We start from the raw sequence: 16,367 nt of genomic DNA, 5'->3' as shown, positions 1-16,367 counted from the left end.
GTTGTGAGACTTCTTATTGTGTTTACCCCAGTCCAACGCCGACATCTCCACATAATGGGAATGGCAGCAGGGGCTCGAAATCCAGGGAGCGCGATATGCGCCGGCGAGTTTCCAATCTTACTGGCCCCTCCCCTGGCGGCAAACATGCTGCAGAACTGCAGAAAGCTCATTTTAACACATTAGCATGTCATTAACCAGCATTCTCCTCGGGACTCCCCCTACTCCCCTCGTCATTCGGATATTCAGCCATTTACAACAGGTTCATCCAGACAGTAACCTGTCATGGGGACTTCCCCAGGGTCATAAAGGTAAGTACCGGGGAGAGGGACATGGCTCAGCAGTGACCTGGAAATGTCGCCTGGCACAGGCTGGCCCCGTGCCAACTGGATAGTGCCAACCTGTGCCACAGGGCAGACCCAGTGGGAGCCTCATGGCGGGGGATTAATTTAGACATGATGAGCGGATGGTCATGCTGGTGATGCCGGCGATGGTCTTTAGTGGGGGTGGGAGGGACTCAGCGATCGGGTGGCAGGTGAGGGAGGGTGGGGGCTGAGGAGCCGATGATGGGTGGGAGGGAGAAGGGGGCCAAGGATTAAGGGGGTGTTGCGGGAGGAGGGTGAGAAAGGGTTGATGGGGGGGGGGGGTCAGGTGATGTGGTAGAGAACTGCCAACTCCAATCAGGGGTGACCTCCATGGGGGGTAGGGGGGAGCTTACTCAGGTTCTGAGGAGCAGGGTTTTTCACATGTGTTGAGGAGTGAAACACCTCCTTGATTTTAGTGGCAGATTGTCATAAGACCTAGAGAGAAAAACCAACTGGCTTCTCTGGAAAGGAATATGCCAGTTTTCTCACCACTGCTATATTTTGGTAAGATTACACCCATGGCATCGGCACTGTGGAGTGGTTCCCTAACCGGATTGAAACAATGCAGATATTATGACAAAGAAAGCTGTGTGTGCACACATTGTATTTTTCTGTGTATTTCTTATAATATGATAAGTACTTGAATATAATTGAGCTGTGAGTGGTGTTCATGTTTTTATAATTCGTCCATATTGATAGGACTTTGCTTCCAGATGATTCAGAATGGAGCAAGTCTGTCTTGGATGTAGATTAAATTTACAATACAGTACTTAATATTCCCAATCAATTGCATTCCTTTTTTTGTGACTTTCATAATGCACCCACCATCAATCAAGCTGCAATTACTCAGCTCACACTGCACTGGAATGGAGGTCTCTCCTGATGGTTGAATGAGTAATATGCTGCAAGCTCTGCAGTCCTCCAAGTGCCAAGTTTAATTCCGAGCTTATTATCACTCAAGGGCCAGCGACTGACCTCAGCACACATGCACTGGAAAAGTAAAGCATTCAGGCAGGATTCCCGTTCTGAATTACCACTAAGGCTGTTGTGAGAGGAGAATGTTGAGTGATGGCTCTGATGATGTTCAAATTGTTTGCCACCTTGCAGTCACTCGGATCATTTTGTACATCTTAGAGCTCTCTGCCTGAAGAGTTCTACAAATGGAATTCTTCCCAGGTTGACATACTGTGACTTTGATCATAACCATTACGGTGGCACAGCGGTTAGCACTGCTGCCTCACAACGCCAGTTCCCAGCTTGTATCACTGACTGTGTGGAGTTTGCACGTTCTCCTGTGTGTGCGTGGATTTCGTCCGGGTGCTCCACTTTCCTCCCCCTCTCCAAAGATGTGCGGGTTAGGTTGATTGGCCATGCTAAATTGCCCCTTAGTGTCAGGGGGATTAGCAGGGTGTAATAATTTCAATCAGGTCATTGAGGTGGGCCTATTGGAGTATGAACGTCCTGATTGGCTCACCAATTGCTCCTTAATCAGAGAATTCATACTCTGATAGACCAACCTCAATGGCCTGATTGAAGTCATTACACAGGAATAGGGCCTGGGTGGGATAGGTATCAGTGATGGGCCAAATGGCCTCATTTTGCACTGTAGAGTTTCTATATGAAGCGGTTACTCCTGCACAGCAGAAATGTTTTTTGGGCTGTCAAAGCCCATACAGATCAGCCATGACCCAATTGAATAGCAGAGCAGGCTTGAAGGGCTGAATTTGCATACTTATAATCCTAATTCCTATGTTCCTATGTACAACTGGGTGGGGCGGGGCAGGGGGAGGGGGCACTGTACCAGCAGACATGAGCATTCCTCCCAATGTCAATGTGTCACTGGGAGCCACAGTTGCACCCTCCAGCACCATCAGGAGTGGGGCTTTGAAGCCTGTACCTTCTGATTCCAAACCAGGAATATTAATACTAAGGTAAAGCTCAAAGGATGCAACAGAAGGAGACCAGTAAAAATGCAGGACTGAACCCCAGTGAGGGAAAGAAGAAGTACTGAGAGGGGTTGAAAATTTGGGTTTCATTGGCTCATGGAGTGAGGTCAAATTTCACAGCATTGCAATGGAAGTGTTTTTCCTTCAAAAACATGTGAATTTTCACACAGAACCAAATAAATGTTGATTCTTTGTAAAAATGCTGTGTCCCTTACCTTTCAAAGATGTTAAAAGCAGTTAATTCACAAACTTCTGCAAATTCTCTTGCAACATTATACTGCATTGTAAATTGATACACTAGGAATATATATGGAGTACAAATGACAGACAATTGAGACTTTTCATTCAAAATGTAATTATCTTAATGTGACTCAGTATTGAACTCACCAATGAATATCAGTAAGATGCCCACTATTATCTGAAATATCAGTGATATGCTAATGAGAATGATGAGTGGCACATAGTAGCTGAAGTTCGACCCTTGATCGACCACTGCTTTGAGCTGGGACGCGTTGGCCATCAGCAAGGCAACATCCAGCATGCTTTCTGCTGCACTCTTCTTGTTGGCATAGTGATTGAAGTTGATGGGTCGTCTCTGTCCCCTGTTCTGATTCTGTTGTGTGAAAAACAAGTTGGGAACAAAATTAAGTTTAGTGGAACAGATAAAATGTTACATTTTACGCTGTCTGACTGTAGTCCTCTAAAGTTTAGAGCTATTCTTTACCACAAAGGTAGTCTGGTCAAGCTTTTCTCTGTGGTACAATACCCAAAACACAGCGATTAGGTTATATGCAATGGGCACCGAGGGCTCATTACATCTTAAGCTATAAATCATTTTCTTAAGCAATTCTTATCAGTCTGAATTGGCAAACTGCACTTATCAGTTCAAAAATAATAAAAACAACTTTAAAGTTTATTTATTAGTCAAAAGTTGGCTTGCAATGAAGTTCACTGCAATGAAGTTCATTTGAAAATCTCTAGTCACCACACTCTGGCGCCTGTTCGGGTACACTGAGGAAGAGTTTAGCATAGCTGATCCACATAACCAGCATGTCTTTGGACTGTGGGAAGAAACCGGAGCACCCATGCAGACATGGGGAGAACGGACAGAGTCCAAACTGACAGTGAGCCAAACCAGGAATGAAATCCGGATGCCAGGTGCTGTGAGGCAGCAGTGCTAACCACTGTGCCACCGTGACACTTGCATTATACAGCACCTTCTTAATAATAAGTCCAAAAGTGCCTCATAAGATCTAACAGAATTTGACACCTGTTTCCATCCACAAATATTTTGGAAAATCTTAAATCTGTGCACATTTTGTCTTTGAAAACAACCTTAATTCCTATTGTCATAATTTCACATCAATCTTTTCCATTATAATTCCATATTTATAATGGAAACTGCCTGTGCAAATCTGTCACTATGCAATTATATCGTCCCGTCAGTGGTGGTTCAGTGGTACCTCAGTTTTGCATCTCTCTTCCATCTATACTGGGGAGAAGAAACTAAGTAGTCAGATCGCACTACTCTGCTTCCCAAAGTGCCTACAAATACCATAGTCTACAACCAAAATAAATACAAAAATAAACATACACTGTATGATTTTAAAATAGAGACGGAATTACACTTGCATTCCCCAATTATTATTAACTAATTTGTTTAAATCTAGGATATAAAGCTTTTGAACTGAAGTGTTTTCAAATTGTTCTGACGTTGATAAATTAAATCCTTTGTATCTATGTGAAATGGGAACTTTCTATTAATGAGCTTTTGTCTCTACTTTTTAGCACGCACACCATACATAACCAAAACATCTGGAGCGCTGCAATCTGTTCAGGGATACGCAGCATGGCTTCGTTACAGGGAGGTCGTGCCTTACGAATCTAGTGGAATTTTTTGAAGAGGTGACAAAAACGGTTGACGAAGGACAAGCCGTTGATGTCGTCTATATGGATTTCAGTAAGGCGTTTGACAAGGTCCCTCATGGTAGGCTGATAGAAAAGGTGAAGGCTCATGGGATACAAGGCCAGGTATGTAGATGGGTGGAGAACTGGCTTGGGAGGAGGAGACAGCGAGTAGTAGTGGAAGGCTCCTTTTCCAATTGGAGGCCTGTCACCAGTGGTGTGCCGCAGGGCTCGGTACTTGGACCTCTTCTATTTGTGGTATATATTAATGACTTGGAAGAGGGGGTAGGTGGTGTGATCAGCAAATTTGCTGATGACACTAAGATGGTTGGATTGGCGGGTACTGAGGAGCAGTGCCTGGCAATGCAACAGGACATAGACAGGCTGGTAGATTGGGCAGATAGATGGCAAATGGAATTTAATCCGGAGAAATGCGAGGTGATGCACTTTGGCTGGAATAATGTGGAGGGGAGTTATACGATAAAAGGTAGAACTATCCGGAGTATAGATACGCAGAGAGACCTGGGGGTGCAAGTGCACAAGTCCCTGAAGGTGTCGGTGCAGGTGCAGAATGTGATGAGGAAAGCGTATGGTATGTTAGCCTTCATAGGAAGAGGTATAGAATATAAGAGTAGGAGTCTGATGTTGCAGTTGTATAGAACGTTGGTTAGGCCTCACTTGGAGTACTGCGTCCAGTTCTGGTCGCCGTACTACCGGAAGGATGTAGAGATCCTGGAGAGAGTGCAGAGGAGATTTACCAGGATGTTGCCTGGTATGGAAGGGCTGTCTTACGAGGAAAGATTGAATGAACTTGGGCTGTTTTCCCTTGAGAGACGTCGGCTGAGGGGGGATCTAATAGAGGTTTATAAGATTATGAAGGGGATAGATAGAGTAAATGGTGGTAAGCTTTTTCCGCTATTAGAAATGGATAGAACGAGGGGTCACGGGCTTAGGGTGAGGGGGGCTAGGTATAAGACAAATATTAGAGGGCAGTTTTTCACGCAAAGGGTAGTGGGGGTGTGGAATGCACTGCCGAGTAAGGTGGTGGAAGCAGGCACGCTAGGGTTGTTTAAGAGTCACTTAGACAGCCATATGAGCGGGCTACATATAGGGGGATATAGTAGGCCTTACTAAACATTGTAGGCTTGGGAATACGTTTTGCCTCAGGGATGTTAGTCTTTGCCTGTTTAATAATGAATTTTTTTGTCTCCACAGGCATTTAAGTCCAGCAAGGGGCATACATGCGGCAGGTTGTAGTGGGCTGCTCTTGGACGTTGCTTCGGGAGTTGCCTATTGCTTCATGTCATTAGTGTGCTTAAACTGGACCATCTCGAGGGCAACATGACAGCTCAGAGACTATCTCTGTTGCTGTGCGGACACATGGATTTGGGCCTGTGTCTGTGGGAGTTTGCACGTTCTCCCCGTGGTTGCGTGGGTTTCCTCCGGGTGCTCCGGTTTCCTCCCACATCCCCCAAAGATGTGCTTTTAGGCTGATTGATTGGGTACTAAATTGTCCCTAAATTGGACCTCCCTGATCCTTGCACATTAGGTGTAGACTAAAATCATGAATAGGTCACTGAGACAGTGGGACGGCGGCGCGGGCTCGTTGGGCCGAAGGGCCTGTTTCCCGTGCTGTGTTGTTCTTTGTTCTTTGTAAAATTGACGAGTTTCTCTGGCTGCCCCGAGTCTAGAAATTCCCATCTGAGGTCAACGGAATCTGGAAATCCCCACCCATGACAAATACTGCGGTGGGTGGGATGGGAAAATTTACCTTAATGTTTCATTATTTTTCAGTAGCTGGGAAAGAATTATTTAAATTAATGTTACAATTAGTAAAATTGGTTTGTTCTCATAGTACATGTATTTTAAAAATGTCTGCCCAAACTCTTCTGTTTCATATCTCTGGGACAACTTAAAAATACTGTTCTTAAGATATGTCTCCTATGTCTTATTGTCTTTTAGGGGAACATGCATGAGAAAAATATCAGCCATTATTGAATGACAGAGCACATACGATGGGATGAATGGCCTAATTCTGCTCCTATGTCTCATGGTCTTATGGAAAGGTCATCAACTTCAAAAGTTCACTCTGTTTCTCTGTCCAGTGATGCTACCTAACCTGTTAAGTTTTTCCAACATTTTCTGTTTTAATCAAGGGCTTTTCTATGTTTATGAGGAACTGTTGTATGTGGCTGGCTGACTTCCCTTCTATTTAATAACATTTTGTTCAGTACTTCGTACCAATTATGGAAACATTTCTTTCACCAAAATGTCACATCATATACATCCAACATTTCCATGCCAAAACACAAAGTTGAATCACTGTCTTTTTAAAATGTGTGTATTAGTGTCACAAGTAGGCTTACATTAACACTGCAATGAAGGTACTGTGAAAATCCCCTAGTTGCCATGTTCTGGCACCTATTCGGGTACACTGAGGGAGAATTTAGCATGGCCAATGCACTGAACCAGCACGGCTTTTGGACTGTGGGAGGGAACCAGAGCACCCGGAGGAAACCCACGCAGACACAGGAAGAACACACAGACTCCACACAGACATAGGGCGACACAGTGACATAGTGGTTAGCACTACTGCCTCACAGCTCCAGAGATTTGGACTGGATTCTGGCTTGGGTCACTGTCTGTGTGGATTTTGCACATTCTCCCTGTGTCTGCATGGATTTCCTCCGGGTGCTCCGGTTTCCTCCCACAGTCCAAAGATGTGTGGGTTAGGTGCACTGGCCATGTTAAATTGCCCCTTAGTGTCACAGGATGTGTAGGTTATAGGGATTAACAGGGTAAAATGTGTGGGGTTGTGGAGATAGGGCCTGGGGTGGGATTGTTGTCAGTGCAGACATGATGGGCCGAATGGCCTCCTTCTGCACTGTAGGGTTTCTATGATCCTATAAAATACGGCAGTCACCCAACGCTGGAATTGAACCCGGGTCCCTGGCGCTGTGAGGCAGCAATGTTAACCACTGTGCACGCCCTGTGTGCCTAACGGTCTCCTTGCATATTTACAGTCAAGAGAAGTTGGAGATGATGTTTGGGAGAAGGTCAAATTGTTCAGGAAATACTTTGTATCCTTTTAACATGAACAACAATGCTGGGTGGTTCAGGTCTGAGGTCAGGAAATATTGAGAATTGTTTAATGCGTATTATGGTAGGATTAGAGATTTGTTATTTTAAAACACTGCAGCAGAAATATAATGTATGCAAATATTTATTTTGTGAGGGACACGCTGTATACTTTTAAAAGTGCTAGCAATGAATGTGTCTCTGCATATTTTACTTTTTTTTAAAGGGATTTGGGTGTTGGGAGGGCGTGGGTTGGGGGGAAAGGTCTTGACTTCAGGACTCACCCTCAGGATGGGGTTTAGTGGCTGCACTTTACCCTGGGAAATGTGTTGTTCAGTTTCAGAATGATGGATTCAGACACCCTTCTGGAGTAAAATATTCATTACTGCCTCTGTTCTCTGAAACCTTTGAACTGCCCTGGTCACTTGGACATCCATGCCTGCTTGGTTAGGGTGGGGAGGAGGGGTGGTGTGACCCATTCATTCCGTTGTGGGGGGAGGATGCCCCTCTGTGCTGAGAGGTTGGGGGTGCTCTCCTTACCAGTGGGGATCACCTCTGGGAGAGGTGGGGCCTGATTGTCAGCAGGGAAAGGATGCCCCGATCTCTGTAAAGCCCAACTGCCCACTGTTATTCCTGGGAAGCAGAAATTTAAATGGTTCAGGTGGGTGAACCCCACATCACAGGCACTGCTAACGCCAGCGATAAACACTCCGATTGCTGGTGGGAGCACTTAAGTGTGCAAATGAGAGATATGTGCCCTAAAGTAACTGTGGGGCCGGTGAGTCAGGCTGGGAGCATTGTGACGGGTTTTGCCCACGGTGGGAATGCTCAACACAACGGCCCACCAGGACCCCCACCAGGGGCTAGCAGGCCCGGTGAATTCCCAGCCTTACCGCCACTGGATCAAAATCCTGAACTGACAGCACAGTGAGTGCACCTACATCACATGAAGCAGTTCAAAAAGACAGCCGAACATCACCTTCTCCAGGGATTCTCAATCAGCAATGAGAAGCAAATGCTGACCTTCCCAACAACACTTACTTCCCATAAAAAGAATAAACACAAAGAAAACTAAAGGGAGGAAAACAAATTTGACTTGGATAGTGTGACTCTATAGTGAAGACTGTGACTTAGTTTTCATTAGAGTTGCCCCCAATCCCAAATAGACCATTCTGACATAGAATCCACAGAATCCCTCCAGTGCAGAAGGCCCATCAAGACTGCATCGACAATCCCACCTAGACCCTATTCCCATAACCTAACATATTTATCCTGCTAATCCCCCTGACACTAAGGGCAATTTAGCATGACCAATCAACCTAACCTGCACATCTTTTGGACTGTGGGAGGAAACCAAAGCACCCAGAGGAAACCCACGCAGACATGGGGAGAATGTATAGACTCCACACATAGTGACCCGAGGCTGGAATTGAACCCGGGTCCCTGGCACTGTGATGCTGCAGTGCTAACCACTGTGCCAGCAGGCTGCCTTATATCATATCCCCTTGTTATTCCAGTTATCCTTATAGAATTTGGAACCTTGGGGTAACACTTAGTAAATGACACCAGTGTGATTTGCTGCCACTCTTGTAATATTACTTTTTCACTCTGCATGGAGCAATCCCACCATGTCCACTAATTAATGATAAGAAACACTAAAACTGGGCCACATTTGTACTTTTACAAAATGAATCAAAGCAACTAACATGTAAAAGGTGCAAACCAGTTGTGCATGGATTGACCAGTACATCACACAAACCAACCTCATATCCATTGACTCTGTCTACACTTCCTGCTGCCTCAGGAAAGCAGCCAGCAAAATTAACGACCACACACACCCCAGAGATACTCTCTTTCACCTTCTTCCATCATGCAAATGTCTGAAAACACATACCAACCCGCTCAAGAACAGCTTCTTCTCTGATGCCATCAGAATTTTGAATGGTCCTATCACACATTAAGTTGATCTTTCTCTTCACCCTGTCGGTAACTGCAACACTATATTCTGCACTCCGTCCTTTCCTTCTCCCCTATGTACTCTATGAAAGGTATGTATTCCATGAAAGGTATGTACTATCTGAATCACTCGCAAGAATACTTTTCACTATATCCGAATACATGTGACAGTAATAAATCAATTGGCTTGTATAATGCAGGGAAAGTCACATTTGAGATGATTTATTGTGGCACAAATATATCTCGTTTGTAATTGTAGTTCATCACCTCAATTGCTTCCTACCACAACTGCCACCAGTGACGGACAATGTTAACACCAACACTTTACTCAGGTATTGAATGTATTCTCACCAGGCACGATCCAAGATAATGATTTACCAGATATTTTTCACTACTTGGATGGATAATGTGAACATTTCTTGCACATACACTTGATTTAAATAATAATATGCAAACCTTGTCTTAAAGTGTAAGCCTTCTGCCCACAATGAAAATCACTTCAAGCAAAGCGTCAATTTCTAATTAATTTGGAATATTTTATATATGGCACACTCTCTGGTTCCATTTTGAAATTTGGTAAGAGTTCGCATCTTGCACTTCAACTCACTGTTTTGTATCTTCACTAGGCTGCTAAACAGTGACAATAGAAATGTTCATTCCCCCTTACTGAGCTTTTCTCTCAACAGTAAAGTTTATTTATTAGTGTCACAAGTAGGCTTACATTAACACTGCCATGAAGTTACTGTGAAAATCCCCTAGTCACCACACTCCAGCATCTGTTCAGGTACACTGAGGGCAAATTTAGCATGGCCAATGCACCTAACTGGCACACCTTTCGGACTGTGGGAGGAAACCAGAGCACTCGGAGGAAACCCACACAGACACTGGGAGAACATGCAGACTCCACACAGACAATGACCCAAGCTGGGAATTGAACCCAGATCTCTGGCACTGTGAGGCAACAGTGCTCACCACTGTGCTACAGTGTATGGTGTCTGTCACTGAATTTGTGCAGCAGTTCCTTGCTCTAAACCCTGTGGGTGAGCAGACTCAAGGATGCTTGTGTGAAGACATATTCATCTGGATGGAGGATATGCACAATTTGAAAAATAAAACTTGCTGCCCCTTTTACTTTGTCAATGATATTCAATAATACCCTCTACTTAACCTAGATGTCTTTCACCAAGACTTGTGCCTGTTCAAATTTCCCATTTCAGAGCCCATATATTTCATCTGGAGTCCAAACAAAAAAAAACCATACAAATAAATATACTATAGCAACTGCCAAGCATCCAGACCACTTGAAATTTTCTATAAAAAACTATTTTCTATACAAACAATTTCTAACAAGATATTATTGGTTTTACAATAAAATGCCAAGTTATTGGATGGAGTTCAAATTCCAGTTTGAACTGATTCCCACCCCATCAATCATTGGGCAGGAGTTTCCATGTCTTGGCCTGAGAAAGTACAGTCCTTGCCATACAGTGAACAGTTAATCGGTCTTGATGGTCCCACTTTCCTAAAGTGAATCAGAATAGATGTGAAAAGGGGAAAAAAAACAAAGTGTAGGTACAATAGCATCACAAATGCTTGGGGAAGAGGACAAATAAGAATGAGAAGAAATACAATATGGGCGTGCAACAACCCCATTCCTCATCTAATATACAAATTATACACACTATAGATTGCCCCACAAAATTCTGATGAAAGTGAAAACTATTCTGGGTGACTGCTTCTGCCATGGGAATAGCAAAACTTGTCTGTATTTGGGTTGAAACCGAGCCATGAAAAGAATGACATAAGTGGGAAGTCCTTATTGGCGACTGAGTTTATCTTATCCAGCCGCAGGACAAATACATAGGTTTACCCAATTGTTTACTGAAATTTAACTTCAGGAATATGGCCACAGATAGAAACTGTTATTGCAGTGAAATGATAACCAACGTATTGCATGATGACACAGCAGCCTTTTCAGCCACGGCAACAATGAGCCCGTGTAGATATAGTATTGTGGGCAGTCTTCAGTCAAGATCGTTTTTTTAAAATTATTTTATCATCACTCAAGAGTTTGGAGACAGTCCAAAATATGGGTGGCACAGTAGTTAGTACTGCTGCCTCACAGCGCCAGGGACCCTGGTTCGATTCCCAGCTTAGGTCATTGTTTGTGTAGAGTTTGAACATTCTCCCTGCATCTCCATGGGTTTTCTCTGGGTACTCTGGTTTCCTCCCACAGTACAAAAGATGTGTGGTTAGGTGCATTGGACATGCTAAATTTTCCCTCAGTGTACCCACACAGGCGCTTGAGTGTGGCAACTAGGGGATTTTCACAGCAACTTCATTGCAATGTTAATGTAAGCCTACTTACAACATAAATAAATAAATATCCCACAGTTCTGAAACCAACAGCCCTAGATTCAAATCAAGTCTTTCTGTTCACAGAATAAAAAAGGCGTTCAGCTCTATTGATGCTTCCTCTTCTAGTTCACAAGAAATTTGCATAAGGTTAATGGATTGTTTGAAAAAAATTTGATACGTGCCTCGGGTTAATGGGCTTGCTATGACTTCTCTATATCCTAACTTCTGGTATAATTAAGCACTCTGTGGAAACACCACCATGCACAAGTTCCCCTTCAGTCCAAAGATCATGCGACCATAAGGTTTAGGAGCAGAATTAAGCTCCTCGGCCAATCGAGTCTGCTCCACCATTCAATCATGGCTGATAAATTTCTCAATCCCATTCTCCTGCCTATTCCCCATAACCTTTGATCCCTTTACCAATCAAGAACCTACCTATCTCTGTCTTAAATATATTCAATGACCCAGCCCCCACAGACTTCTGAGATAATTAATTCCACAGATTCACCACCCTCTGGCTGGAGAAATTCCTCCATATCTTGGTTTTAAAGAGTTGTATTCCCCACATCCACTCTGTCTAGTTGCACATTCTGACTTGGAACTATCGTCACTGGGCCAAAATCGTGGAACTGCATTCCAACCAAACATTGTGGTTGTACCTACACCACATGGACTGCAGCGGGTAATAAGAGTGGCTCACCACCACCTTCGCAAGGGCAATTAGAGGCGGGCAATAAATGTTGGGCTTGCTGGCAAAGCTCACGTCCCATGAACAAATAAACTACTTGAATCCTCATAACTTTCTGTGCTGTACAAAGCTATTATTGGTAAAAGGAGTAAGGACATTTAGAGTTCTAATGAACATGAATACACAAAGCAAAAAAGATTTAAATTCCAAAGCTAATTCTTGGGACCAGACTTTCCATCAGCACAATATTGCTGTTAAAATGCTCTCTGCAGCATGCAGCCTCTGGATAATTCAGACTGAGCTTCCACTTTTCTTTTTTAGATTTTTGATTGTGTATAAATAAGCTAAATATAAGTATTAATATATCTTTATCAATTAACAGGAGCCAAAGAGGTGTTGAATAAAGCACAAAAGCAATTAGATGCAATGCCCAACAATAAATCAACCCTGACCTTCCTGCACTTTCTTGCAGTTTAATTTCCCAAAGCAGTTATCAAATGGGCTTACCAATTTGTGTTAAATTAGAACAGCCAGTGTCCACATCATAAGGAAACCAGTTCAGATAGCCAGCAATTAAAGCAAGTAGAGAAAGAAGGCCTTCATTTTGTTTATTCTGAATAGATTCAAAGTCACATTCCCAGATTTTAGACTGTAGCGTGCAAATCTGCTGCATTACCTGTCCAATCTGGGGTTAAATAGTTTGAGGTCATTCAGCAGTCAGTGGGGTAAGGAGGGATGGGGAAATGAAAACATAACACGTGTCTAAAAAAACTGAGAGGGGACAACTTTTTTGCTCTCTTTCTCAGTTAGCTGCCTTTATATTTCAGGTAAAATTTCTGTCCACTCCCTTTCCAGGGCAGCACAGTGGTTAGCATTGCTGCCTTACAGCGCCAGGGATCCAGATTTAACTCCAGCCTTTGGTGACTGTCCGTGTGGAGTTTGCACATTCTCCCTGTCTGTGTGGGTTTCCTCCCAGTGATCTAGTTTCCCTTTCTTTAAAACTTTATTTTATTGGTGTCACAAGTAGGCTGACATTAACAATGCAATGTAGTTACTGTGGAAATACCCTGTTTGGGTGCACTGAAGGAGAATTTAGCATGGCCAATGCACCTAACCAGCACGTCTTTCAGACTCCGGTGCTCCGGTTTCAACCCACAGTCCAAAGATATGCCAGTTAGGTGGACTGGCCATACTAAATTGCCCCTTAGCGTCCAAGATGAAGGGGAGAGTTACAGAACAAAGAGATCTAGTGGTACATGTTCATAACTCCTTGAAAGTGGAGTCACAGGAGGACAGAGTGGTGAAGCAGGCATTTGGCATGCTTGGTTTCATCAGTCAGAACATTGAATACAGGAGTTAGGACGTCTTGTTGAAGTTGTACGAGAGATTGGTAAGGCCACACTTGGAATTCTGTGTACAGTTCTGGCCACCCTATTATAGAAAGGATATTATTAAACTAGAAAGAATGCAGAAAAGATTTACTTGGATGCTACTGTGACTTGATGGTTTGAGTTATAGGGAGAGGCTGGATAAACTGGGACGTTTTTCTCTGGATTGTAGGAGGCTGAGGAGTGACCTTATAAAGGTCTATAAAATAATGAGGGGCACAGATCAGCTAGATAGTCAATATCTTTTTCCAAAGGTAGGTGAGTCTAAAACTAGACGGCATAGATTTAAAGGTGAGAGGGGCGAGTTACAGAAGTGTCCAGAGGGGCAATTTTTTCACAAAGAAGGCGGTCAGTGTCTGGAACAAGCTGCCAGAGGTAGTAGTAGAGGCAAGTACAATTTTGTCTTTTAAAAAACTTTTGGATAGTTACATGGATAAGATGGGTAAATGGGATATGGGTCAAATGCGGGCAATTGGGGTTAGCTTAAAAAAAAGGGTGGCATGGACAAGTTGGGCCAAAGGGCCTGTTTCCATGCTGTAAACCTCAATGATTCTATGACTTCATGTGTAGATTAGTGTGGGGCTACAGGAACAGGACAGCAGGTGGGTCTAGGTAAGATACTCCTGTCGGGGAGTCAGTGCATACTTGATGGGCTAAATGGTCTCTTTCTGAACTGTGGGGATTCTATGATTCTGACTGAAAGGAACCATATGAGTTGAACAGCCTCAGTGAGCACACACCTATGTGGTCAGTTTGATATTTTCACTGGATATATAAAGTAAAATAAATTCCATTCTCCGACCTTAACTTCCCTCATCACCTACATTAATATAATTAATGATAATTCTAGAATGTGTTTATTTTTGTATATCCAATTGTTTTTATCACCTTAGGATATATATGGAAACTGGTTTCAAGGCTTAGCTTTGGAATTTGTCTTTTCTGTTTTATGCATTCATATTCTTAAGAACTCTGAATGCACTAACTTCCTTTACTGCCTTGTGGTTTCCATTAGCAATAGGCCCAAAAGAACATAAGAAATAGGAGCAGGAGTAGGCCATCTAGCCCTTCGAGCCTGCCCCGCCATTCAATAAGATCATGGCTGATCTGTCGTGGCTCAGTTCCACATTCCCGCCCTCTCCCCATAACCCTTAATCCCCTCTCTTATAAAAAACCCATCAACCCGCGTCTTAAAAATATTTAGCGAGGTAGCCTCCACCACTTCAACGGGCAGAGAATTCCAGAGATTCACCACCCTTTGAGTGAAGAAGTTCTTCCTCAACTCCGTTCTAAACTGCCCCCCCTTTATCTTGAGGCTGTGCCCCCTAGTCCTACTGTCCTTTCTGAGCGGGAAGAGTCTCTCCACCTCTATCCTATCCATCCCATTCATCATCTTATACGTCTCAATGAGATCTCCCCTCATTCTTCTAAACTCTAACGAGTACAAGCCTAGTTTATTCAGCCTCTCCTCATAGCTCGACCCCCTCAACTCCGGCATCAGCCTAGTAAACCTCCTCTGCACTCCCTCCAAGGCCAAAATATCCTTGTGTAAGTACGGCACCCAAAACTGCACACAGTACTCCAGCTGTGGCCTCACCAATGCCCTATACAGCCACAGCAAGACCTCCCTACTTTTATATTCAATCCCCCTCGCTATGAAGGCCAGCATCCCATTCGCCTTCCTGACCACCTGCTGCACCTGCAAGCTGGGTTTTTGCAACTCATGCACAAGGACCCCGAGGTCCCTCTGCATCGTCGCCTGCTGCAGTTTTTCGCCACGTAAGTAATAATCCTTCCTACCATTATTCCTGCAAAGTGGACCACCTCGCACTTGCTAACATTAAATTCCATTTGCCAGTTCCTGGCCCATTCGCCCAGCCCATCTAGATCCTTCTGTAGACTCTCCACACCCTCCGCGCAATTTGCCGTTCCACTAATCTTGGTGTCATCAGCAAATTTCGATACCATACACTCGGTTCCCTCCTCCAGATCATCTATATAAATGGTAAATTGCTGAGGCCCCAGCACCGACCCCTGGGGCACTCCACTAGTCACCACCCGCCAATCCGAATAGCACCCATTGACTCCCACTCTCTGCCTCCTATTTGACAACCAACCTTCTATCCACGCTAACACCCTACCCCCAACTCCATGTCCCCTGACCTTCTGCAATAACCTCTTGTGAGGTACCTTGTCAAATGCCTTCTGAAAATCAAGAAAGACCACATCCACCGGCTCTCCTCTATCCACCGCCCTAGACACATCCTCATAGAACTCCAGTAAATTTGTCAGACACGACTTCCCTTTAACGAAACCGTGCTGCGTCTGCTCTATCAAGCAATTCCCCTCAAGATGCCTCGCTATTTCCTCCTTGATGACGGATTCTAACATTTTACCTACAACAGACGTTAAACTAACCGGCCTATAATTCCCTGCCTTTTGCCTGGCACCCTTCTTAAACAACGGCGTAACATTAGCCGTTTTCCAATCTTCCGGCACTTCCCCAGAATCCAGCGACGTCTGGAAAATAACCACCAAGAAATAAGGTCTCTTTAAATTCTAATGCTATGATGAATGATTGATTAGTTTTTAATATCTGTTGCTTCTCACTGTGTTTCTGATGTATTTGTAGACTTGGAACTTAAATAACGCACCTCTAAACAATGATCTAGATATTAAATGGGAG

At 43.9% G+C, this 16,367-nt stretch overlaps 1 protein-coding gene across 1 annotated transcript in view; it reads right to left on the bottom strand.

The window, feature by feature from the left end:
* Nucleotides 1–16,367, bottom strand: part of LOC145337625 (ninjurin-1-like) — a 55,640-nt gene that overhangs the window by 13,931 nt on the left and 25,342 nt on the right. The window contains exon 2 of the mRNA XM_080182432.1: nt 2,696–2,921. Within this exon, the coding sequence (XP_080038558.1) occupies nt 2,696–2,921 (226 nt within the window). The remainder of the gene's footprint in view (nt 1–2,695; nt 2,922–16,367) is intronic.

Source organism: Carcharhinus amblyrhynchos, chromosome 3 (assembly GCF_965287045.1).
Source record: "Carcharhinus amblyrhynchos chromosome 3, sCarAmb.v2.hapA, whole genome shotgun sequence".
Classification (NCBI taxonomy): domain Eukaryota; kingdom Metazoa; phylum Chordata; class Chondrichthyes; order Carcharhiniformes; family Carcharhinidae; genus Carcharhinus; species Carcharhinus amblyrhynchos.
Note: the sequence above shows the minus strand (reverse complement) of the source record. Positions and strands in the feature narration are given on the sequence as shown.